The sequence below is a fragment of the Accipiter gentilis genome, chromosome Z (assembly GCF_929443795.1).
Source record: "Accipiter gentilis chromosome Z, bAccGen1.1, whole genome shotgun sequence".
Taxonomy (NCBI): domain Eukaryota; kingdom Metazoa; phylum Chordata; class Aves; order Accipitriformes; family Accipitridae; genus Astur; species Astur gentilis.
Window position 1 is genome coordinate 76,371,208 of NC_064919.1, and position 26,751 is coordinate 76,397,958.

General features: G+C 41.0%; 1 protein-coding gene across 1 annotated transcript; it reads left to right on the top strand.

Moving 5' to 3' along the window:
• The first annotated feature begins 1,908 nt into the window (after window positions 1-1,908).
• Window positions 1,909-17,584, top strand: SLC45A2 (solute carrier family 45 member 2). The gene is made up of 7 exons (XM_049795165.1): window positions 1,909-2,451; window positions 3,536-3,712; window positions 6,556-6,881; window positions 10,692-10,835; window positions 12,093-12,216; window positions 13,183-13,388; window positions 16,762-17,584. The coding sequence occupies exons 1-7, from the start codon at window positions 2,013-2,015 to the stop codon at window positions 16,984-16,986; spliced, it is 1,641 nt and encodes a 546-aa protein (XP_049651122.1). The 5' UTR covers window positions 1,909-2,012; the 3' UTR covers window positions 16,987-17,584.
• Window positions 17,585-26,751: the final 9,167 nt, after the last annotated feature.

Sequence of the window (26,751 nt, forward strand, 5' to 3'; positions counted from 1 at the left end):
ACAAATAATATGACAAATGTTTGCATGATATTGCTTTTAAATGATTTTTTAAAAATTAGTGAAGTTTTAAATTTAATTGAAAACAGTGGCTGTTACATACTTGTGTACCTGGATTTTTTGCAGTCTAGAATGATACCAAAATTGTGTTCTGAAGATCTACACAGTTTGCTTGGTAAGCAGCTGTAAATCCTCACATTTTTTCTTTAAATATGGTATCCTGTGAAATGTTTGTTTCTTTTAATTCTTAGTTACACTGTTGCTTTGTAATATGCATTGTAATTACATGAAGGCAATACTTTTCATAAGATATAGTTATATTCTTCCTAAACAAGTGATTGTGTTGCTTATTCAGAAAGGATTTTTTTCTCTTTTACCGTATTAATTCATTTGCTTTATCATGCTGAAACAATGATTGAAATAATGCTGTTTTCTTATGTGCTGCTGTAGAGTTATTATCATAAAGTAATTCTATTTAATAGCCTGACTACATTTTCTTCATGCAGTCTCTTGATTGTATTTGGAATTTCAGTTTGCCTAGAAAATCACTTCAGAACAGAATTTGTTATTTTAAAATAGCTACCGAGTATTAATCCTTTCATCTTTTTTTTGAAAAAATGGTAGGCAATTTAGCTGCACAGGTTTTAAACAATGGTTATTGCATGGTGGTTTTCATTTCCTTCAAAATTAAACTGTCATTTGGAACAGTCTTCTTCAACACAAAAGAAAATAAGCTTTTAAAAAAGAATTAGTTATAGGGCCTTAATACAGTTTTCTTTAGTCTGACATGTCAGGAATTATGATATGAGGAGTTGTTTTTGATAATTTTGCCAGTGTTTACCTTTCTGAAAATCAGTTTGTTGCTTACAAAGACTTCCAAAGCTGAGATATACTTTAGCTCATTTTACATGTGTCATGCCAAAAATTTCAGCCTTACTGCTATAAAAAAAACCTTTTACATTCTACCACATAAACACGTGCCTGGAAGCAGGAATTATCTAGTAGGTCCTGATAAATTAGATAAACAATCAGCAAAAGCATCTTAAGTTTCCAGCTGATAATCACTCTAATGTAAATTACTGAATACTATACACCTTTACAGAAAGATTTGACAATTTGCTTAGTCCCAGATGCATCTATCTAAACGTGTTGGAGAACAATAAACATCAAATGTAATCTGCAGTGCACAGAAGTTTTGACCCTAAAATGGCTGAAGTCAATTAAAAAACTCATGTTAGCTTCAGCATCGGTTGGTTCAGCTGCCTCACTCAGGTGGCTGACCTGAAAGGTACAGTTTTGGTATGTCACTACAGATTTGTTTTAAGGCCATCTCTTGGCAGGGAGGACTGTTTAAAAAAATCCTAAGTGATCCTGATATCTTTTGTTTTTCAGAAGCCAAGAAAATTATCTGTTGCATTGAGGGTGGCACACAGCAGGTACAAAAAAAATAGTCACCAGTTTCTGTTTGACAGACTTATGTCAAGCTTTTTATCTACTACAAACACTAGGGCGATAGGTAGGTTCACTTACTAATCTTCAAGAAGTGCATCAAAATCCTTTTCTGGATGCATATTACAGATTGTTTTTCCCCCGTTTGTTCAACGGGAAATCGGCACTCTGGTGCTCACATTGCTTGCAGAATGGAAAGATGAGGGCTCTAGATTCTTGGTGTCATCGCAGTGCTACAGCAACAAGAGGAATAGCTTGGTGTCGGGCTAATCCTGCACCTTGCCCATGTGATGTATATTCCCATTATATGTATGTTTCACGCTTAAACAGTAATTCTTTAGCTGTGGATAGTTGGGAGCTTTGCAGACACCCAAGAGCTCAGATCTGCTAATGTTAACACACGCTTCCCCGCCCCCTTCCTGGCATAACTTGTGATCACAGAGCCATGAAAAGTATGTGAGTCCCTCCCCCAGCACAGACCGATCCCACCGGGCATATGATCTGGGCTCCATGTCAGCCAGGGGAGGCAGCACTGACTTGCCGGAGCGCTGTGCGTAGTCAGAGCGATGACCTTAACAAAGGAGAGTTTCCACAGGGCTCTTCTGCCCTGTTCTGAGGCGGCCAAGGTCGACATGGACAGCAGCAGAGAAGAGGAGGAGGCTCTGCTGCAATCAGTGACAAGGACTGGAGCAGTGGTGCCAAAGAAGCGAGCGGTGGGAAGGCTGGTCATGCACAGCATGGCGATGTTCGGCCGGGAGTTCTGCTATGCCGTGGAGGCCGCCTTTGTCACGCCAGTACTGCTCAGTGTAGGGCTGCCCAAGAACCTCTACAGCCTGGTGTGGCTCATCAGCCCTATCCTGGGCTTCGTGCTGCAGCCCGTGGTAGGTTCAGCCAGTGATCACTGCACCTGCGGCTGGGGCAGGAGGCGACCTTACATTCTGGGTCTGGGCGTCATAATGCTGTTAGGCATGGCTTTGTACCTCAATGGGGACGTGATGATCTCAGGTGAGTGAGGGGCGTGTGCTGAGCTGACAGACAAAACTCATCCTAGCCTTTTGAATAGGAAAGAAAAGAGGGGTTCCTTTTTTCCCTGCTAAAATGGCCTGTTAAAATTGGGCCTCATGTTACTCAGCTGCATTGGAGGAGCTGGGGAACACTGAAATCTTCGTATACATTCAATCCTAATGCTGCATGTTGTGTACCCTAGAGGTTGTGTTCTGTAGTTTCTGCATGTGTTTACAGTATGCTGGTGTGGTTGCCTGATCAGTTCATATGAGTAAAGCACTGCTTAAGCTCAGAGAAGTTTTTACAAACTAAAATCTACCGTGTTAAGTTAAATGGTCGATATTGTTTGTGTGATGTAATGCACATCCAAACGGAATATCTGTTGATCCCTCTTTTAGATAGATGAGCATTCAAAATACATATCTTTAATTATTGCAGCACTGGCTTGACTCAGGACTGTGTTATCCTGGTGAATAATAGAAATCCCTAACTCCGAGGAAACCGTGTTGCACCTGGAATATGCAAAATCAAACAGGAGCAACATCCCTAGATACCTTTATATTTCAGCTTGAGATGTAACTTCTCAAAGTCTTGATGGAAATTTGTTGCTGTCATTATGACTTGGCAGAGGGGGGAGGTCTGTGTTTTTATGGATTGTTTTATTCCCTCTTCCTGGATATCATCGGTGCATTCATTTGCCCCCAAAGAGATGTTACAGTCAACTCTTGATTATCTAAAACAATGGAAGCGTGGGACAAATAGAATAAACCAAAAAAGTACTACAAAATGCATGTACATAGCATGCCATGGCGCTGCGAAGGAGTAGATTAAGGCTAGTGATGCTGTTGATTGTGGAGCTTGGAGCACCCCGAGCTTGTGCTGACTCAAGGCAGTAAGTCAACTTAGCACAGCTCAGAGCTACACAGACTCAATTATCCTGCTTCTCTGATGTGATTCTGGTATCGCTGCTCTCTCTTGCATAACTAAGCATTGTTTAGATTTGGAGGTATCAGGAAAGATAAAATGTGGTTTTGCAGAAAATGGCACTTTTGCTGTCAGAATGAGGCTGTTTTTCTTTTTGTAGCTTTCGTCAGTGAGAGAGACAAGCAGCGGACGTGGGCAATAGCCATTACCATGCTGGGAGTAGTGCTTTTTGATTTTGCAGCTGACTTTATTGATGGCCCCATCAAAGCATATTTATTTGATGTCTGCTCTCATCAGGATAAAGAGAAGGGTCTGCATTACCACGCCCTCTTTACAGGTACTCAGATCCCTTCTTTTCCTTCCTACCTCACGAAGGAGGGGAAGGTAATTGCGTGGATTTTATCCTCACTGTGTTTCTAATCTTGAATGAACTGATCTCGCGCTTCAGTCACGAGTTTCTTGTTGGTGGGTTTTCACTACTCCAGAGAACAGCAACTTGTGATTGCTGCTACAAGAATTCTGCTGCAGAAGGCTGCAGGCATAAACATTCACAGCAACATAGCCATGATTTAAGTAAGAGCAATTAATTATTTAAAAAAGTGAAGTAGTGTTTATTCAACTTGTTCTGATTTTTTTTAAGTTTTTGGTGAAGCAAATACTAAGGCATGTAAGTTGTTTCCTTGCCATAGCACATAAAAATAACATTTTTGACTCAGCAAGTGACATAGAGCAAGAGCTGCACAAACCAGAATAGTTGATTTCCATTCTTCAGTAGTGCTCCAGTATGTTCCTATATAGAAATAGGAATTGTGTGTACAATTCAGAACTTAACAACTTCCACAAAGTAAGTCCAAGTGGTTTAGTCCAGGCTCTTGCAAATTAAGAGCTTCATTTGCCTTTACATGTTTGAAATCTTGCTGAATTACAGAAGGAAACCTTCTGCACTACATGAGCCCTGTGTTGAGAAAATGCACAGGGAAGATACATAAGGCTGTGTACCTGTAATGTGAATCAGGAGGATTGAAAGGACTAGACAAAAAGCAGACTATATGAGAACTCATGCAGTCTGTGTGTTGATGCAGATTTTTGTGGTTACTGAGCTGTACCAAGAGCAGAGGCAGGTAGGTTCAGTGGCAGTTACTCCAGTTGAGGAGGGAGGTATAGTAGCTTTTGACAACAGGCTGATTTTGGACATACGAAATAGCTGTGTCCAGGAACACAGATTATAAGGGAACCTTAAAGCCACATGGGAATGAAATCAGTATTATCCATTAGAAACTGACAGATAAAATTTTTAACAATCACTTGTTTGAACAGTGAAGGAAGTGAGACTCTATGTAATAAATTCTTGCCTTCAGCCGAACTCTGGTTGCAGTTTTTCCTTGGCTGATACTAAAAAAGTCTTGATTTCCAAATTTGGAGCTATGGATTTAGCTGATTCATATGTGTACTAAGGTGTGAAAAGGGATGTAGGTCAAATCACATTAAGTAGGACTGGAACAGATTGCATTATTTTGTTAAGCACCCTGTGCCCTCTATAGCAAGACCATCAGTAACTTAACCATTCCTGATGGGTAATCACCTAGTCTTGATAGGTAATTACATTGACAGGGGTTCTGCAGCCCTCCCAAGGCAGTCTGTTCCAGCACTTCAGTGGCTTTGTTAGACAGTTTTCCCTAAAATCTAAGCTTAATATCCATTCCCTACAATTTATGTTTATCATTCCTTGTTCTATCCCTATTGGACACACAGAGCAATCTTCCCATTTCTTTTCTAGCTTCTGTTTTAGATATTCCGCCCCCCGCCCCCCCCCCCCCCTTTAGTTCCTTCTTTTTATAGTAAATATCTCCAAGATTTTGCTCTCCAGTTTGTCTTCAGTTTAAGGTTTGAACATGAAACTTGATAGCTTTGCAGTTATGAAACTTGGGACCACTAAGACAAGCGGAGGGAAGAGTGCACATATCCAACACAGCACTTAGACTGCATTGCAGTCTCATGATTGCCTTTTCTCAAAACAGTATGCAAAGACAACCTCAAACATCAAACATTCACTCTGTGCAAACATTTAGTGTAGTTTTTTTTCAAAAAGTTAGTAACAGCTTAATTGTTCTTAATGAGAACATGCAACTGTAAAATGCAGTAGGACACAAAGAAGGAGGGCCATAATCAGACCCAAGACAGAAAAAAGTACAGAAAGCCCAGAATGAAATCAAAGTCTCATGTTTTGTAGGTGAAGCAAATGTAGGTCCTCTTACCTCTGTTACTTTTTGTTAGGCAGAATGGTTCTGCCACACATTGTCTTCAGTTCTCCTAAGCAGAAGAGTAGAAATCTTCCAACTCTTTCAAATGCTTCTATCCTGCTTAACCCCCATGTCCTGCAGAGCCACCTGGTTAACAAGGTGTCAAGACTCTACAAGCTGCTTCCCCTACCAGAGCTCTGTACTGTATGTAACAGTGTGCGCTTTCTTGCGCTTCTGAAACTGCGTGCACTAATAACAAAAAGAAGAAATTGTAAAAAAATTGGACTCATCACTGGTTTTATTAAATTCAAGACAACAAGGTAGCATTCTCATTTTACCTTTTATTCTAACTTTTCTGAGAAAATCAGTAAGCGGAATGACACATTTGTATTTGATCCTTTTTGTTTTCTTTTCTGAGTGGTGAGGTGCTTGGATTTTGATAACTACAAAACAATGCTTTTGCTTTTATCTCCTTTTTTTAAAGTTCACATGGAGACAGTATTTCTATTTAGATTCAGCTATATAAACTACATTTTACGAAGTCTAAACTATAGATAGTATCAATATAATTTAAAAAATATTTGTTCTGTGACGTTTTAAAAAACCCATAAATTTCAGTAGAATTTTGTTTTGTATTACTCACTGTTTCAAAGAAAAGAAAGCTTCAGAGTCAAGAAAAGAGTTGGAGGCCCATGTTGCTATATGCTGAGTGATTTTTTGGAGAGCTCTTTCCACCAGAGCTGAGGAGATTTTTCAAGAGATGTTTTGGTAACTGGTCATGTATGTGGTTAGCTCAGTATTCCTATAGCTTGTGATTAATATCTGAATAGTGATTATTCAGTCATTTCTAAAGGGGATCCCATGTTGAGGGTATTGTGTTCTGTTTGGTTATTTTATTAATGCCAGTAGATCTTTTTCTCCTTTTTTCCCACCCCCATAGGTTTGGGAGGAGCCCTAGGTTACCTGACAGGTGCTATGGATTGGAGTCAGACTGTACTAGGATATTCCTTGGCATCGGAATTCCAGGTGATTTTCTTCTTTGCAGCCTTGGTTTTCCTAATCTGCCTTTCCGTACATCTGCGCAGTATTCCTGAAGTCCCACTCAGATACGAACATGAAGAAACAAAGTTCTTGTTGGACGTGACTGGATCCTATAAATATAGGTCCATAGAAGAGGAAATAAAGAATTGTTACTTAAAATCGACATGTACCGAAATAAAAGCTGCAGCTAGACCCGGGAAATGCGCTGTTACATCACGTACAGAGGTAAGTGCAGAGATGATTTTGTAAGACATCGTTGCATCCTTGGAGGCCCTTTATTTAATGCTGAGTGTTTGGAATGGAACCCTTTCGTACACACAGAAGAAGAATCATGCACCAGGATACAGAGTCAGGAGAAAGCCTGCTTTCTTTTCTCTTTTTTTTATTTCTAAAGTATTTCCAGCAAGAGGAATGAGACAGACTAGTCCTGGTGCTTTGAACAGTTGGCAGGGATGAGGGAGAGCCAGGTTCAGGTTTCTGCTCTGTGTCAGTCTCTTGATGTCCTCCTTGTGAACTTTGTCAAGAGGATCTACTTTGTCCTTCAGTCCTGATCGAATTAACATTAAATCATGGACAAGCACTACAAACTGTTAATCTTTTATATACATCTGTAACTCCTACTGAAGTCCACACACTTTCATACATAGTATATATGAAGTGTTCTCTTGTTTAGTAAACATTTGGGTTTGCTGCTGCTCAGCATTTCACTTGGGACTTTATGACAGCACTGATGGGTTTAAAACTGCTACTTCTACAGCAATGCTACCTTGCTTCTGGAGTTTTTAGTTTTATTTTGAAGTAATATTGTAGCCGTGTCTTTGGCAGAACTTTTAGGTAGGTGAGGATAGCAAGTACTTTCAAATCATCACTTACTTTGTTTCTGCTGCATCTTTATGAGAGATTGCTTCAATCTAAAGCAACTAGGAAAAAGTGAATCTACCTGAAAAATATCTGGAGAGTACGTTTCTAGAATGGTCTTGAGAACAGATAATAGTTTTTACTGTTTTGTTGATGATTTTTAGTGCTAGGAATTCTCACTGCACTCTATGGTACACTAGGTAAGCAAAGGCTAATGAAACAATTACTTGTTGTTTTAATTTCACCTCTGATCTCTTGGCGTTACATATATCTATCCGTGATACAGGTCTTGATAAATCAGGTAAAAAATCCTGAAAATGTGCAGGTGGTTATAAGTTAGAACCCTAAACTCATGTTTAAGCTACAAATAAAAGGGATTTATTACCTTTTACTATTTATCATTTGTATTATAGTAACACTTGTTATTCCTAACCTGAAGAAAAATATTATTTCAGCAGATACAGCACAAAGGTAGAATAGCAGATGAACACTGCCTGATGAGGATGCCAGACAAACACAGAGAGGGGCAGACAGCAAAGCAACAGTTTGTTGGGAGAATATGGCCAGCACACTGCAATTCTGTCCCTGTTTCCTCACTGTAGGCCAACTTGAGCAGCCAGCATCCTTCACCAGCACTGTTCACTCTGGATATCCTCCAAATTGTCAGAGATGCTGAGTGTCATTGACTGCTTGGCCCATGTGGGCCCTAAAGAAAGGAAGGTAAATGAAGAAGAGAGAGCAGATGCAGTGAAAGCAAGGGCAGCAGGCTATGGATTGGGGGAGCCTCTACCTTGGCAAGAACTAATGCCACTGAATGAGTAACATCTGATGCCAGAGCCAAAGCTCTGGCGTCCACTGTGGGCAAGCTTGTGCCATTGCCCTCTGTATATTTTTAGCTGGACAGCCTGTCAGAGGCTGACAGTGCTTTGATCTGTCCCATGTTTCTTTGATGTGCCTGGGCACGTATAAATTCTGGACACTTACTGCCTTAATGGTCTGTCTCTTGTAGCACATGTTTCTGAGTTCATTCATTACTGTAATTGCTTCCTTGAAGAAGTGGTTTGGTTTCCTGTTTTTCTGTGTCTCTTTTTGTGCTGCAAGCATCATGGTCCTGTATCTTCTAAATTAAGGACTGTGCTCTTACATGCTAATAGCTACTGTGATTATTAATGAGATTTTAACTACTACAGTATGAACAGACATCCAAAGTAATTCGTCTTTTGTTCTTTAGTTTAGTGCCAAATTACTCAGGATCTACTGCCATAAAACCCAAGTGGTATCAATTCCTCTGCATCCTTATGAATCATCTCAGGCCTTGAGTTGTGATTTTATAGAGAAAATGATTGGGTATTGTGAGCTTTTGAAGGGTAAGGAACTTAAGTGGAGCCAAACTTCAGCACATCATTTAAATTAGCACGGGGTTTGTGTGTTAGTGTGTATTGAATGTGTGCATTAAACTTTTCAGTTTCCATTTCCACTCTCTAAAATACCTAAATAGAAAGCAAGCATTTCTATCTAGCTGTCAAATTATTGTTTCTAATTACAGCAGTGTCCTTTGTAGTTCCCTGACCTTATGTTAACACTTTGATTGGAAAGGCTGTTTTAAAGAACTGTGTGGAAGAGTTGAGCAAATTAAATAGGCCAAGTCAAATGGTAGTAATTATCCTTGAAATAACACTAATGAGACAATGTGGAACTTTTTTTTGTTGGTTTTTTTTTATAATTGTAGAAGAATAGAAAGCTTACCCTGTTTAAAAGAGACAGTGATGCCAAGAGAAATTCCAAGGGATTTGGACAATACGCAGTTCAAGGTGAAAGTTGGCAACTTGAATTTTGGCATTCCTACGAGGATTAAAAACTTCCCGCTGTAGCAAAGTTTTTTCCAACTTTATATGTGGTGATTATTCATAGAGTAGCTTGCAGCATAACCTAGTTGAAAGGAAAGCAGAATTGTGAAAAGTAAGTAGAACATTGAAGGAAGGAAAAAATGTCATTATCTTACAGCAAATTGAAGACAAAACTCAGCTTTCCAGTAATGAACATAACTTTTACAGTTCTTCCACATTTCATGACCATACAGCTTCCCTTACCATCTCCCCCATAGCTGTTGCCTCCATACATCACTACAGAAAATTGGAAGTGTTCCATCATGCACAGATAAAATAATACCTTTTTTCTTTAAAAGCAAAGAACCGTGCAGGAGCTTTAAAGCAGTAAGAACTGTGTGTCACAAATGCCTGACATCAAGCACACCTACAGTGCTAAAAAAAAATTAAAGTGATACAAGTGATCTGATGAGTGTGACTGGAAAAGAAACAGAGAGAGTTTGGGGGCACAGGGCCCAGACAAGTAGGAGGGAGATAAGGTGGGGCATTGAAGATGTCGAGAAATTTTGTTTTTTCCCATCAGTGAGATTTGTTAACGAGCACCAAAAAAGTTTTGATTCTGAAATCCTAGCTCCCAGAGAAGGTTTTGATTTTGAAATGCGTTATTTCTCCCATGGGATGAGGTATTCAGGTGCTAGGATTTTGAGTGCTGCATCTCCTGTGGTATATCACAGTCTTTTCCTGCTTCATGGAGGGGAGGACAGTACTTAGTGGAAATCTCATGGTAATGATATGCCAGAAGAGGTTCAGTTTTCTAGGGAATTTAGCACAAAGAAGGGAATGGGAATGAGGTCTCAGAAGTGCCATATTCCATAACTGATACATTTTAATTCTCAGGAAGTATTTTGAGTCTCATTTTTTCTGTGGCAGCTTTAAATTTTCAGTGGAAAGTTGATTGTCTCCATAAAGAAATTATTTTGGTTTCTGGTTTTGGGGTTTTTTTTTTTGAAACTCCACTGAATCTGTTTTGGCAGAAAATTTTCACTTGGATCTACAAGTAAATAATAATCCTACTGATTATAACAGCAAGAAATGTTACATCCTTGCTGATGTAGCCCAGCTCTCCCAGAGTCGCTGTGAATCTTTTGGATGACTTTATTAGGCAATGGCTCTACAAATGACATATATAGTGAAGGACATTCAGTACCCAAGCAACCTTTCCTAGCAAAAAGAAAGTAAAAACTTTGGAGGTTTAGCAATGAAAAGATGCTGAGGTCTTCTTCCTTTGCTGTCAGCTATTTTATTAGCCCAGGGCAATAATAGAGTATTATTGTTAAATACTTGCTTTTAGGATGAAAGGAGGATGACCCTTAAATCACTCTTGAAGACACTTTTAAGCATGCCGTCCCACTATCGCTATCTGTGTGTGAGCCACCTCTTTGGATGGATGGCTTTCCTGTCCAACATGCTCTTCTTCACGGATTTCATGGGACAGGTAAAAGTGTAAAATCCTCTCGCTTCTCCTTCCTCTTAGCATCTCCTCCTCCACCAAAAAGAAATGAGGCAGTCTTATAATCCTGAAGAAATGACAGTAGTAGCAGAGCCAGTTGTATCTGGATGGCTGAACAAGAGTTTTGTAAAAAGCTAATTGATCTCAGGCCCTCGTTCTGAGCCAGAGCTGGTTGGATCTTAGGGGAAAACCTTTTAGTATTTGTAAGGCTGTTTGTGTCTATTTAACTGTTTCAAATGAAGCTCTCAGAGCTGTTCCAAACACATCCATTCCCTGCTTTGGCTTCAGAGCTGCTCCGAGGTGGGCCGGTTTCCTAACTGAAGTAATGCTGGTGTTGCTTGGATGCAGTTGGCCTTACCCTAGTGCGTGGGCACTGTTGGCACAAGGCCGCTCACCTGCACTGCAGCTCTTTGCACACAGTGAGCTACTTGGTAGCCTAAGGCTTTTGTCTCCTCGAATTTGACTGTCCCTGCCATACCTCTTTAAACATTTCCCCGAGTCCCTTCTGCCAACAGTTCTTTGTCTTCATGATGCCCAGTGCTCCCTTTTCCACCCCATTCCCAGGCTGTATGTCCCTGCCCATGATTCTTGCCTATATGATCCTGTCTGCCTCCTTTCTTCCAGGGTACAAATGTGCTCCTAGCACAAATACTCTCATTGCCATTTCCTTTTTACTGTGGTTTCCACCCAGTATTCCCATTTCCTTGCCTTTTTTTTGTCTCTGTAGATGAGAGGGAGGGGTTTTTTTCCTGCAGTGTATATGAACTAAAAGAAAAAGTTTTGCTTGCCTAAATAAGGAACTGAGTAAGACAGTTAATGGGTGGAAGAATGAGTGAGTGTGTTGGGGTAAGCCTGAAAGAGAAAACAAAAAAATCAATTGTAAATAAATTAGGGAAAGAAAGGCTAAGGCAAGAACGCAGAAGTGGAGAGAGAAGGAGAGTGGGAAATAAGACACCCGTTGGAAAAAGAGCAAATGAGTCAGTGTAGAGTGGACAGTCCAGGAAAAGGCAGAGGGTAATAAATGAGGAGAAGCCTGGGATGTGAGAACCTGGGAGAAATGAGTCTCAAACCTGGAGAACGGTGAAGGGATGATTAGGGCACTGCTTAACAGATTTCTTGGGTGCTAATTATTTCCCCTCCCAGAGATGAGGTCCTGTCTTGGGTACTCTGTTCCCATAAGAAGAAGGTGTTACATGCATGCAGTCCATCCTTGCCGTCTGTGATCTTTGTGGTCTCTTTCAGGTTGTGTATGAGGGTAGTCCTTATGCACCTCATAACTCCACACTTTACCTTACCTACAAAACAGGAGTAGAGATGGGATGCTGGGGACTGTGCATCAATGCTATTTCTTCATCAGTCTATTCATGTAAGTACCCAGGAATGTACTCCAACACTGTGTTTATATAGTGTTTAAACTGTTTGCTGTTTGCCATTGTTTAAAAAAATAAAGTGATGCCAATTTAACTGGGTTTTTTCCACATTAAAACTTTAAGAAATGTTACATTCTCAGCATTGTTAGAAACTCTTACCTTAACTCAAACAGTTCCTGACCACATGATGAGGGGTCACTTGGGAAGTAAGGCATTGTTCTGCATGTGAACTGACCCTGAACACTGGAAATAATGCTGAAGTTAAATGCCAGACTAAAATGGATGCCATGGGCATCATTCTGAGATGCTCTTTCACCTAGCAGTGCTGTAGTTGTAGGTTCTCAAAGGCCCCTCTGATGGCCTCTCCTATCTACATTCTTCATAAAATAACTTCTTCACAGTGCAGTAGAAGCTCTTGCCAGAAGCATGAATGTTGCTTTCCAAAATTGTGTGTAAATATGCTAGCACAGTTCCCCAGATAGATTTCACCATAGCTTTCACCAAGGATTAAAAAAATTACTTGTGATATCAAAACTCAAATGAGTAGCTTTTGGGGGGCTGAACTGAGCATCTAAAAGAGGCTTGAGGGAAATCTTTTCCCCTTTGGAGCTTAACTACAGGCATCTCTTTAGAGCTTTTCTCAGCTCAGACAGAGGTTGATGCCAAATGTTCACATTATAATCAAACAGCGGAAATGTCTGAGGTTGTCAATTAGGGCAGTTCTTCCAGAATGGTTAACTACTTCTTCTCTGGAGTTGGCTGTGCCAGAATAAAACTATCCCCAGAGAGAGCAAGTATCCTTTGGCAAGTTTGTACCTACAATAATTTGAGGCAACTTCCAAGATCAGTAAGATTATCTCCTTTATTGCATTTTACAAAATAAACCCCCTTAAAGGAGCTCCCTGATGAAAGCTGATGTGTTTTGTTTTAGTTTTATCAGCATTTTCACTTTCTTTTCACAGACCTGCAGAAAATCCTTCTGCCATACATGGGATTAAAGGGACTTTATTTCATTGGATACCTGCTTTTTGGACTGGGTACTGGATTAATTGGCTTGTTTCCCAATGTCTATTCCACTCTGGCTCTATGTTCCCTCTTTGGCGTCATGTCCAGCACATTGTACACAGTGCCATTCCACCTCATTGCAGAGTATCACAGGGAAGAAGAGGTGAGTTCAATGTCTAAGGAAGTGTAAGTTTGTATCTGTCTGGGTCTGTTTAGTCTATTTTGGGAGAAAACTGGATAGAACTGATGAGCAGCTTTTAATTTTAATTTCAAACTATTTATGGTGACACATTATGAATGGAAAGTTTCTGACAGAGAGAGTTAAGGTCCCAGCTCCAAACCCTCCCAACAGTCCTGCAGTGAGACAAATAATTACTTAGCATCACAACTGAAACAAAGCCAATCACAGTACTTGTTCAGGCAGTAAGCAGATAACAGGGCTCCACTTGGGTTGCCTTCAAGTGCTACATTCCTTATATCCTTCCTTCCAGCTATATTAACTGAGGACTTCACTTCTGAATTCCTAAGGTTAATAACCACACTGCAAAAGCTGGCAGAATTAGTTAACTGCAAAGTGTTACAAAAGCTGTTAGCTCATAAAGATATGAAATTCAAGTACAAAGTTTTATGTAGTTCAGGATTAGATTATATGCCACGTTCTCATTATCTTTCTAACTGGGTTTGGTTTTTGGTCCTCCACAGCATGAAATCTTGTTTCCAAGGAAAATCTGGAAAAGCTTGCATTCCTTATATCATGTTACTGGGCACAGCAGGATCTTCATGTCTTGTAAAGTGTTGAGCTCTTTAATGGAAAAGTTCTCTCAAGTCTCTTAAATTAGTGAGAGAGCTGGAAACAAGGATTAAGGAGAGTTGGGAGGACTTAGGAAAAGTTCTCATTATATCTGGAGACATTTGAATAAGTTAATAAAGGAAATATTGAACCACTGAGAAACAACACAGAAACATAGTTGAGACCAGCACAGGGCTAGATCAAGTCCTTGAGAACATGTCCTACTGTTCTGTACAACTTCTAAGCATCACTATCTAAATGATGAGTACTAGGAATCTTAATTATTCTATTGAATCCTAGGACGATGTCTCAATGTGGTTAAATACTTCTTAGATCTGATTCCTAATTTTTCAGTTAATTTCTCTGTTCCTTCCAACAGAGAACGATCATGATGAAGAGTTTTTGAAAGATATAAGAACGGACAGGGAATGAACCCAGTTTAGGGTGAGATCACAATCCTAACTAACATTGGGCTGGCCAACTCAGACAGAGAGAGAGAATAAAGGGAAAATAGTAGTCTAGCTCTGATTCAGAGCTGTTCTGAGACAAGTGAAATAACATATGCTGAAATGTGCATGGACTTTGTATTTAATAGGCTAATATATTCAAATGTTATTTGTAAGACAACCAATTGTTTCTTGTTTGGTACTTGCTATGCCAGATGTTAAATGATATATAATTCTATGTTACATCTGGTATTAACAGAATTAGTTTTAGCTCAAGTCTTCTATAATATACAAGATTGAAAAAAATAAAGAGGAAACATCAAGTGCAAGATTGCATTCAGTTACACATTGTAAGGGGTGAGCCCCAAGTGATTGTACGCTGAGCCCAGACAATGCTGCAAGAAACCCAAGATGGAAGCATGGGGAGAGGCCTGGTGTCACTCCTCTTGACTGGCTGGTGTCTTAACCACTCCTGGAACTCAGGCGAGAGAAGGTTCCAGAAATCCAGGAACTGGGACCAATAAATAGAGGCACGTATGAGTCTCTGGGGCTCTCTATGCTGAATATGCCCATTGGCAGGTCCAGTGCTGGATCCAGGACTGGTGATGTTTGTCTCTCTCTGTCTCCATCTCTCCCCTGTCTTCCAAGTAATTTTAAAGCTGCTGAGTAACGGTCAAAATTGTTAAGTAACACAAGGCCAGCCTTGATTGCCCATAAAGCCGCATAGCTCAGGTACAGTTGTGAAAGTGCCAACATTCACAGAACACGTGTATCTATAGAAATTTTCTATTAAAGTTGATGCTTACATACGGACCTTGAGTGTTATCTCACCTTAGTCCACACCAAAGGGGGTTTGCGAATCTGAGTCACCTGCTCCTCCCCACAGGTGGGACGTGAGACACACACGTATAAATGTCAGAACTACTGGCTCATAGGAACACAGCCCAGCAAAATAGATATAATTAAAAAAAAATAAATTTGTGTCTAAAATTGGAAATACTCCAGGTGAAAGGACTGTATCATTCCAGAACAGAGAGCAGACATTTTCCCTCACTGTGCATTCTACCAAAATCACATGCTGGGGTTTAAAATACTGCCATTTCAACTCCTGGTCTGTGCTGCTATTCCCTAGGATCCAAAATCAATTTTGTCTGGATTAGGAAAAGACCGTTTGTCTCCAGTACTTTTGAGCTTTGTGTGGTAACAGCTCAAATGCAACGTAACAGGTCTTGCGAAAAGCAAAGAGCATCTTAATGGGCAAGGATGTTTGGATACCAGAATTCAGCAGCACAGCTAGCCTACAGCATGGAAACCTCTTGTTTGTTGCAATACAACCTTGTCCATTAAACAGCCTATGCAAGAAGTACAATAAGTATGTAAACTATCACATAATTTCCCAACAGAACAGAATAGTTCCTCCGTGGAGGGAATCGCAGAACAGCTGAAGTTAGAAGGGACCTCACAGACTGTGTAGTCTGATCCCCCTGCTCAAGCAGGGCCACCTGGAGCAGGTTGACCAGGGTCATGTACAATCTGGTTTGAATATTTCCAAGGATGGAGACTCTACAACCCCTCTGGTCAACCCGTTCTTGTGATCAACTACCCTCAGAGGGTGCTTATGTATGAGATGCTCGTATATAATAAATGAAGCCTTTGCTCTGCTATGTATATCATAGCAGATATACAGATAACCAGTAGTTAATAATGGTCTTACGTAGTGTAGAGTCCTAGTCTGGACATTTGTTTTCAGATTATTTTTTTTCACCAGCAATAAAAGCACTACATTTAGATTTTAGTACTGAACTCCTTTATGTGCTTTGAGCCATAACTTCAGAGCACAGTGCTCCATTATAATGAATTATGCTCTGTATGTGCGTGGGACATAGTATGACTCACCTTAACATCTCTTTGAGGCTCTCCTTCAACTGTGAGAGTTGGACCTAAATTATCCATGACAGGTCATCCTGTACTGGGAAATGTCAGTTTGCCAGAGCTCAAATAGACCTGAACTGGTTTTTCTGATCAAGTTTAAATTCTTTCCTTGAAAGAATGGATAGAGGGAAAAATTGCAGATGGGAGAAATGGGACAATGTAGGGGAACTTGGAAAACTCATTATCGCTTGTAACATCCCTGTTTGAGTTCCGTAACCTCTGTGGGACTAGCAGAAAAAATGGAAGGGAAACTGAGAGCTATTGTCCTGTCTTGCTGCACGTGGGGGTCGTGACAGTGCATTGGCTGGGACCCGCAAATTGTTGGCGCTGTCTCATTTCACTGGGTTTTGTTTTGTGCTTATTTGCAGATCCTGAAGCTGCAGGATGGGGAACAAGCTGGAGAGCATGGGCGAGGGAAGGGCATTGACTGTGCCGCTCTCACCTGCATGGTCCAGCTGGCCCAGATCATTCTAGGTGTGGGCCTGGGGCTCTTGGTTAGTGTTGCCGGGAGTGCAGTCACTGTGATTTCAGCATCTATGGTGGCACTGATTGGCTGCTGCTTTGTTGCTTTTTGTGTTCGATATGTGGGCTAGGACTGCGTGAAGCAATTGGAAGGATCTCCCCAGGGGAGCACTTTCGTTCTGGGTCAGCAGCAGTGGTGCTGTTGCTGTGCTGGTGCTGCTGGCGCATCCTCCTCTCTTGCTTCCTCCAAGCAGTTGCAATTCCAGACCTTTATGAAATGGAGACTTGACAAAACTGGTTGCCTAATGCCTCAGATTGAAAGCTTCTGTATTTTGACTGCTTTATTACTTCATTCCTGCTGACCAAAGTGTATTAACACACTATTACACATGACGGTGTGTACGCCCACGGTATCTCAACAGCCGACATGAAGAGTCATTACAAAACTCCTCATAACCAATTTATGGAAGTTAATAGATGAAGTGTGTGATAAACTGAAGACGTAATAAAAGTGGACAGTTAGGAAAGAAGTTGTTATTTATCTTGTTTTTCAAGTATCAAGTTTGGGGATATTTCTTCTGGTAGTCAAAAGCTGCAGGAAGATGAAACAGGTGTCAGAGGCCATGCAGGGTGCAATTGTGTTACGACTAGCAGTAATGTTAAATGGGATCAGTTAATTCCCAGCTACTGTCAAAAACAGATTTGGGTGTGAAAGATAATTGGAAAATAAAAAAGATTGAAGCCTATTGTTTAAAAGCATTAACTGTAAAGTAATTATTTTATACTGGATCCTGCTTGTTCTGTATAAATGAAATGAAAGTACTGACTGAGCTTGTCATGAAAGTCTGCCTAGGTCTGCTCTGCAAATCCATGTATAGGCACCTAAACAATCAATCTATAGGAAACAGCTGCTGTTTCTTCCTTCTTAAAAAAATGGCCTCTTGACTTTGATACTGTAATTGAAAAAATAAACTTGGCCAAAATAAGAATTTTATGAATGGTTGTAAGCCACTTAAATCTTGACGTTGGGTATGACAGTATTTAAAGTCGTATCTCTTTTCTGTTTTCCGTCATGCATCTAGCTTTGAGTGAAATGGTGTTTGCTCTTTACAGTTCTGCAAAGTACTATCAGGAATTATTGTATAGTAAATAATTAAGTCCAGTTATTTGTATTTCATTTCATGTGAAGCTTCATTCTTATTTTTATAATATTGCCAGAGTTTTGAAAATCCTGTGTTTGTGAAAGTGATACACTGTATTTAAGCTGTGCTTCCTCTGTCCTGAAAACTTGTCATATCCATTTCCTATGTTATATGATAAGCCACATGAAACCATCTGCTAATGCAATATTGTTAATGAACAGTGACACAAAGAGGCTGTTGCCAGGTATGTTGTACATGTATAATCAACACTGTTCAAAATGCACTGTTGAGTGATCAGCTCTTACGAGCTCTGCATGATATGGACTGACACCACCACAATTAAATGGTTAGATTTGAGCATAAAGTGCCTCTGCAGAGATACACCACCTTCATCCTCTTTGTATGTTTTCAAGAGTAGAGTAAGTAATTTATTCTCAGGAAAAACAATTTTCCCTTAGGTAAACTCTTGTTAATTATAACAAGCCTATGGAAGCTTCAGCTACCTTTTCTTGTTGATGATTATGTCTCCACTGCTGGCCCAAACCAGGGCTCAGTGTGTGGCAAACCTTCGTAACTCTCATCCTGCCTTACAAAGAAGCCACATTTTATGGTTTCTTTCGTTTTGTGGCTCTTCATGAATCCCCCTCATGTCACACCTGTGGAAGAGAAAAGCTTGGAAGAGTGAGCCCCCAGAATGTGCTTGAAACACTTTGTAGGTGCTGAGAGGGCTAGAGCACAAGGGTCTCAACCGGGACAAACAGGACAAGGCCAGAAAATGAAAGATGGTTGTCGTCTCAATTTGCTTTATGCCATCATTAGGTCACTAACTTCCATTAACTCAATATCTCCTGGGACGAGGAATTTTTAAGGGAAGAGCGAGGCTTCTGTGGAGCCATAAAAATAGAGAAAGGACGAGGTGATGTGATTTTACAGGACTGCAGGACTTGAAGCACTATGTAAACCCGTGCTCCAGGAGCTGAGATCATAACGCTCCGATTCCAGTGTGAAGCTGGGAAAGGAACTTTGCAATGTTTACCTTTGTCTTTGTCAATATTTTCTTTGAGGTTTAACTCCATCAGAACATTAAAATTTTAATGGTCAATTCTATCTCTGCTCTGTTACACAAAGAGAAAGCTGGCATTGATTCAGGCTCACAGACTGACTGTAGATCTGTAGCAGCATAACAAGAATTGTGAACCTGCAGGGAGAAGAGAGATGTGGCCATCACATATATCAATGCTTTTATTTACAAATTTATTCAGAGAAAACTGTTTCTAGAACTTGTATGTCTCCATAAAAACGTCCTATATCTGTTTCTAAGAGTTCAAAATAATAACTTAGTGGGTCTTTGTTAAAAACAGCAAGCAGAAAAACTATGTACAGTTTCAAAAACAGTGTTTAAAACAGAAAAATTATTATGGTGCTCATTCTGAAGTCGAAAATGTATTTCAGGTGTTAACACAATCTAAAATGTTACTAATTCATGAGAAGGGATAGAATAAGTGTTTCAGCAATAGAAGTGCTAAAATATTAAAAATGTTAAAGGCATTGAAGAACTGTAGTGTGGTGCTATAAATTTAAGAAGTTCCATCTTTTCTGTCCTTTTACATTAGTTCAGGACTTGAGTTATCAGTATGATCAGTTATTGTACTTAATATCAGCTTTTATGGCAATGATGAGAGTTTCAAAGTTAGAAGTACCCTGGGTCTGACCTTTCTCATCTGGTTTTATTTCCATATACATAAAATCAAATAAATAAAGATCATCTCTCTATCATGTTTACACAAATGACACATTTAGATGAAAATGAGATGTCTTGAGCTAACCAACCCCTCCTCCGTCCCACTTTAACAGAACTAGTCATGGCTGAATGAAACGAGGCAAGAAACAAGTCTGCCATCTTATCTTCATGACACTTTCCTTTTTCTTTCTCTTATGGATGGCTGACACATACTCCCATTTAAGCAGGCATGTCATGCAAGCAAACCATTCAAGGAAGTTTTGGTTCTCATTTGGAGGACTTGCAGTAATAGTAACATCACAATTGGTGGGTTTTTTCCAATGTTCATTCTGTCTTTCACAGTGATCTCATTAAGTTTCTTTGACTTTCAGTGAGTCAGGTCGTTTGTGGGAGATGCTTTTCTTCCAGATACAAGTCAGGATGAATCATAGATGTCTTTGCCTTGGCAGAACTCACAGCTTTAGCATCAGTGCCCAGGAATTGGTACAAGTCCCTGGATCATGTCAAAAGATAGGGAGAATGGTGTAAGAAGGAGATGTGGCAATGATGACATACGATATTTCTGAATGGTAGAGGGATCGCTTCATGGAGGAAAAGGGTGGAAGTGTCTGCTGTAAAATGTCTTCAAATGATTTTTGGCGTGATAAAGCCATAAAAAATGATCCATTTCCCTCTAAGTTACCAGCATTCATTTCTTTTTCCCTAACTGCTCCTTCTTTCTTTATTTAAGCAGCAAATGTTTGGGGCCACTTGCCCAAGACTGAACTGTGGAAAGCAATTTGTCATTCTGTTGCTTTCTACGGTGTATTCAGTTTCATACTTGCTCCTTTAGTTATACAAGGTGTGTTATCAGTTGTATTTTGTGAAGTTTCATCTTGGAACTGAACTATTTACCTCCCCATGTATTAGTATTTTACCTGTGTATTAAAGATAATGACTGCACATCACGCAGAGAGACATCAAACCAGAGAGTATTGCCTTGTGTTGTTCCAGGTAAATGCTTGCAGTAGTGGGAAAACAAAATTCAGTGCTTTCCACTCTGGATTGCACAGTAGACTGAGATAGGCAGATCTTGCCTGTTATTTTCAAGGAGAGGGATCTGTGACCTGCTCTAAAAAACGGACATGCTTTTTGAAAGGATGATTATCAAAGGCTATGTCTGCTCCAAGGAGGAGGGGGAATGGGGCTGCTGTCGTTCTAAGGATCAGGTTCAAGGATCCTTCCCGAAGGCTCGCTGCTTGGTTGCCCCCCAGTGTACAAGGACATTATAGCAACTTCTCCAGAGCGTAGGAGCAGCTTTTCCTTGCATCGCTTTCCAACCTCAGTCCTGTCCCTCTGGGTTTCATCTTACTCTGAAGTTTCCTTATAGTGATGCAGTGCTGCAGTTCAGTTCTCTTTTTTTTTTCGTGCCTAGACAACACAGGAAAGTTGCTTGTTACTTACTAGCTGTAACCCAGCTGTGTAATGCCAATGAAGACGCTGCCGTATGGACACGTGGTGGTAGGAGCCCACCGAGGATGTGCCTAGCATCAAACTCATGGTAGAATCTGGCCTTCGAAACCTCCAGTGCTAATGCCAAGAGTCAATCCTGTAGCGTAGACATCCCCCATTCGTTTGGCAGATGAATTTTTGTTGCATTGGGTCCCAACAGGGAAGGTGGACCAGGAGGCAGGAACAGTGCTGGCAGCACATAGAGAGGACAACAGGCAGCACCAGGGTCTTTGAGACCTCTGTTTTCAGGGCCTCTCTGCTCATTAAGTGCTGAGGAGGAGAGGGGAAAATAGGAGAACTGTGGGGTCTAACGAGTGTCATGAGGGAAAGAAAAAGGTTCTGGCAGAGATGCCTTTTGTAAAAGACTGGGAGCGCTAGCCTGGAGTTGCATGGCTGGCAGATCACCATATATGTGCAAATGTATCTCAATTGATTTGTTTTGGTTTTCAACATTCAGATCTGGTTCCTTTTTTTTCTTTCTTTCTTTTTTTGATAAAATAAATGCCATCTTGCAATACAATTTGCAAGTTACCAGATTCCAGGGATTTTGAGTACTTGTTTCGTTAATATGTGCTGCAATTCCAACATAATGCCCAATCCCAATAAGTAGACCTTTAGGAAATATATCCCAAATATTGTTAGAGTGCCATAACATTGCAAAACATGGCAATAAAACAGCTGTTAGAACTATGGTTATCTCTGAGAGAGAGATGGCACCTTATCAAAGGGTGTTGTTCTTTTCTGAACGGGATTTTTTTTTTTTAATATTTTACTTGGCATGACTTTGTATCAAGTGTGCTCAAAATCAAAGATTTCAGTCTGCATCTCTGAAAATGTAATCCCAAATCTGAAATCCAAACTAGATTCTTCTTTTCACTATATGTGATTGGCTGTACAGGTTGAGCAGTTATTTAATACAGTGCTGTAGGATCCCTGTTACCTTCAGTTCAGGAGTTCGTGGGTAGCTGTCTACCTGTATATGCATCACTGGATTTGCCGATGAATAAGGGACTGGAGTTCAGCAGGAAATGCCTTTTGATGGGCAAGAGGAAGAATATATTTTCTCTGAGCCCCCTCAGCTGTTTCAACAGAAATAAAAAGCAGTAAAAACATTTTTTAAATCTGTTTATGACCATAAACATATAATAGATTATTTGAAATACACAGTAGGAGATGATTTGAAGGCATAAAATTTTTAGAGTTTTTTTCAGAATAAAAGTCAAGCAAAACAGGCATGCTAATTCAACTGTATTGGAACAAAGATGTATTCATAGCAATTTATTTGCCATCACAGAATCACATAGAAGCACGGAATAGTTGAGGGTGCCTCCAGAGATGACCTAGTTCAAGGCCCTGCTCAGCACAAAGTCACTAAAGCTGTGTCGAGCCAGATTCTGAGCATCTCCAAAGAGGGAGACTCCACAACCTCTCTGGGCAACCTGTTCCACTGCTTGATCACACTTATCATAAAAAAGGGGGTTTTTTTTCTTACGTTTAAATGAAATTTATTGAATTTCAGTTTGTGCCTATTCCCTCTTGTCCATTCCCTGGGCAACACTGAGAAGAGTCTGGTTCTATCTTCTTTAACCCCCCCACTCCCATCAGGTGTTTCCACACAGTGATAAGATCTCTCTGAGCCTTCTCAGCTCCAGGCTGAACAACCCCGTTCTGTCAGCCTCCCCTTGCATGGCAGATGCTCCAAACGCTCCATCATACTGGAGCCTCTCCAGTAAGTTCACCTCTCTCTTGTACTGGGGAGCCCAGACCTGGCTCACAGCATCCCAGATGTGGCCTCACCAGGCTGAGCAGAGGGGAAGGATCGCCTCCCTTGAGCTGCTAGCAGTGCTTTACCTAACGGAGCCCAGGATGCTGTTGGCTGCCTTTGCTGCAAGGGCACGTTGCTGGCTCATGTTCAGCTTGTCCACCTGCATCCCCAGGTCCTTCTCTGCAAAGCTGCTTTCCAGTCAGTCGGCCCCCAGGCTGTAGCGGTGCTGGGGGTTATCTGCCCCCAGGTGCAGGACTTTGCATTTCCCTTTGTTGAACTGCCTGGGGTTGCTGTCGGCCCATTTCTCCAGCCTATCGAGGTCCCTCTCAGTGGGGGCACAACCCTCTGGTGTATCAGCCACTCCTCCCAGTGCGAACCTGCTGAGGGTGCACTCTGTGCCATCATCCAGCTCGTTGATGAAGATGTTGAACAGGGCTGGCCCCGGTATTGACCTCTGGAGCACACCGCCAGTCACTGCCCTCCAGCTGGACTTTGTGCTGCTAATCACAATCCTTTAAGCCTGGCAGTTCAGTCAGTTTCAGTCCAGCTCACGCCCACTTATCTAGTCCATACTTTATCAGTTTGTCTATGGGGATGTCATGGAAGAGAGCATCAAAAGCCTTATTTAAGTCAAGATAAACAACATCCACTGCTCTCCCCACATCCGCCAAGCCAGTTGTCTAATCAAAGGTTACCAGCTTAGTCAGATGTGATTTCCCCATCATCTAATCATCATTTCCCCATCCAGGCTAATTGTTGGTAGCTATGAATTGAGGACAACTTTATTATCTGAGTTTTAGTATTTGGCCTGAAAAGAAAATTGAAGGTATTTGATTTTCAGTTTTCTTGTCTAAGCTGATCAGAGACTTTTTCACAAAGATAGAGAAGTCATTTTTTCCACAAGGTTCCAGTTTTATCTAGCATGAGATTAGATATGACTTCTGAACGAAAGTGGAAAGGTTCATTGAACAATGATGCCAGAAGTCAGTATTGAATAGTTAATTTGATCATTGTGCAATGAGTGTACTCATTCAGTTGGTCTGTGCAAGGAAAAACACTGGTCCTTGGAGACTTAGTATCTCATTGTTCCAAGGAATGGATGAGTGAGGGAGAGAGTTGTTATCTGAGTGAGCTACCTTTATTTAGTTATTTCGCACACTGAATAGTCTGCCAGTCCTTCCCAAGCAGGTAGGTCAAGGTTTCAAAAAACTTGCACAACTAAATAAATTGTTTCTGTCTCCAGCTGTGGTTTTGGCCCGATTTGCTCAGCCATCCTGTGAGTCTTTATTTTACAGTTAAGATTTTGGGAAGGACTCTGTGGCTATGCACAAACATAGGCTGAGAAACCTGCACATATCTGCAAATGCATATGGATTTGACAGAGACAGTTCTAAGGAAAACAACTCCCTGCAACTAAGGAATATATCTAAGACATGTTACTAGCTACACCTTAGCAAAGGAACGAGTTAACTGGTTTCCCAGCCTTTTCTTGCAGACTTTGTCTCAACTGCCACTGCACTGACTGACGCTGAGAATCTACCGAGAGGAGAGTCTTATTCCTGCTTAATCGTGATAAGAGATATTTTCAATACCCCCCTCTGAACAGATTAATCATATGTCTCTTTTGAAGCAGGAGAGAAGTAGCCCTCCCTAAAAACCAGAGATCCAAGCCCCCAATCTCATATCCTTGAGCTGCACTGCACCCATACGTATGCCTGCTCAAGCTCAGGGATACCGATTAGATCAGAGCTTCTGCACAGGCACTCAATTGAATAATCAAGTTTTAAAGCAGACAGTCGTGAATGGGAATGAAGGAGCCCGCATTTTTTTTTTTTTTTTTACTGCTAAAGTGAGTGCCAGAATAACTCAAAGAGAAAGTGGAGCAATATTTCTACCGAAGAGGCCTTTCAAAGGGAAACCTGGAAATGCAATTGGAGTTTGTTATTACATTAAGAGCTTGGTTAGTTATTGGGGGGAGAGATACTTAAAAGTCCTTAGGCAATCAAAGTCAGTGCCTAATGAGAATATCTGGGCTTTGAAGGTTCTTTCAGTTTGTCACTAGATGTCAGCCTGCACCTTCGAGTCCCTATCATTCTGTAGCAATGTGCGCCTCTACCAGCAGCCCACCAGGAATCTCTAACAGGAGGAGACCCGTCACAAAAATTCATTAAAGAACTCTTTAAGTATTGTTTTGTATCCTTCAGCTGTGTTTATTTTAGTCCATGAAAAGGTGATTGTTACAAATGAAGACATGAACATTTGGAGGAGACAGGAGTGGTTTAGAAGCAGGCTATACTGATTACTTAGGAAAGCCCCAGATACCCAGTAGGATTTATTGTTGTTAATGTGTACTCTCAATGCTGGAGCTGGAAAGATCTGCTCAAGCTACATGCCTGATGCTGTGTGCACACTCAGAGCAACTGCCCTTTCCTTGCAATGCTCTGGCTGGTGCCCCTGTCCATGCAACACAGAGCCCAGATTTCACACGCTGATAGTTGGGTCTCGCAGCACACGTGAAGCGAAATTTCTCTCTGCTGATGCACAGCTAGAGCAGTGCTCTTTGGCCATGCTGGACCCACTGACCCACACAGCCTGAACTGCCGGTCTGACCTAAACCAACACTTGGCCAATTGTGGATGGGTTGTGCCTCTTCGAACAGCACGTTCATGATCTACACCTGGTGGATCAGTGGCTTAAGAGAGAGCTGCCCTTTAAGTCCATAGTCTAGTCCTTACACAACCAAGGTATTTTCCTGCTCGGATGATTTGCCAAATGTACAGTTTTTTATGCCTTTAGTGATCAGATACCTGGGGCTTCCTCTGAGCATGGTATCGTGCTAGTATTCTGGGCTAACCATAGGTTGTTCTATATATCATCTATTTTACTGTGGTGTTTTGCTGGCATAAAATTATGTCTACATTGACATCCACAAAAGCACATGGGTTTTGTCATGCTGAGCACTGCAGAGGATGTCATTTAGGCAGTTTGCTATCTACTGAAATTCATATTTATGCTTTAGACACCTGGATAGCTTTTTATGAAAAAAAGAACATTTAAGCATTGGGATAGGGATTAAAATACCAGCAAGCCAAGCAAGAAATGATGCTGTTCAAAAGCAAACACTAAAAAGAGAGTCTGGCTTTGAGATTCATCCCCTTTTCTTAATTCAGGTACTTTCTCCTGGCCTACAGAGACACGGTTAGATCTCTCTGAATTCTAGAGTTAAGTGTTCATGGTATCCTTTTTTCACACAACAGTGTAGCTTGCTTCCTCTGCTAGCATAGGCATTAGGACTTTTTCCCAGAACACATGAGACCCAAATGCATTTCTTGCAAATTCTTTGACACATTAGGCTGCTAGTCTTATGGGTCTAGAAAGCTCTCAGGCTGTTGCACGGCAAACTGAAACTTCAGTTGAACCAGGACCTGGGAACAAGTTAATTATTGTTCTCAGAAAGGGGAGACCTAGAATTCAGACCTGGATCCAATTTTTCTTCTGTATTTACAAGGAAAAAAATCTTGGCACTTCGTCTTTGGGGCTCAGACCCTAACCACTATGCTGCAAAGTAGCATTCGAGGGCTTGCTTTCCCTTTATGATTCAGCAATGGTGAGCAACTCATGCAACAGGGAACTGTTTCAACCCAGAGGATTTGAGCACATTCACAGAGTAGCCCAGAGATTCAGTCATTCCTCAGGGATGTGGAAGGGGGGGGGGGGAAGCTGCATCTCCTAGGCTGTGGGCAAAAGCTCTGCCCAC

Coding starts and splice junctions, on each gene's coding strand:
- SLC45A2 (XM_049795165.1), top strand. CDS start 2,013: ATGACCTTAACAAAGGAGAGTTTCCACAGGGCTCTTCTGCCCTGTTCT. Junction 10,836..12,092: donor TCACGGATTTCATGGGACAG/GTAAAAGTGTAA, acceptor GGTCTCTTTCAG/GTTGTGTATGAGGGTAGTCC. Junction 12,217..13,182: donor TTCTTCATCAGTCTATTCAT/GTAAGTACCCAG, acceptor TTCTTTTCACAG/ACCTGCAGAAAATCCTTCTG.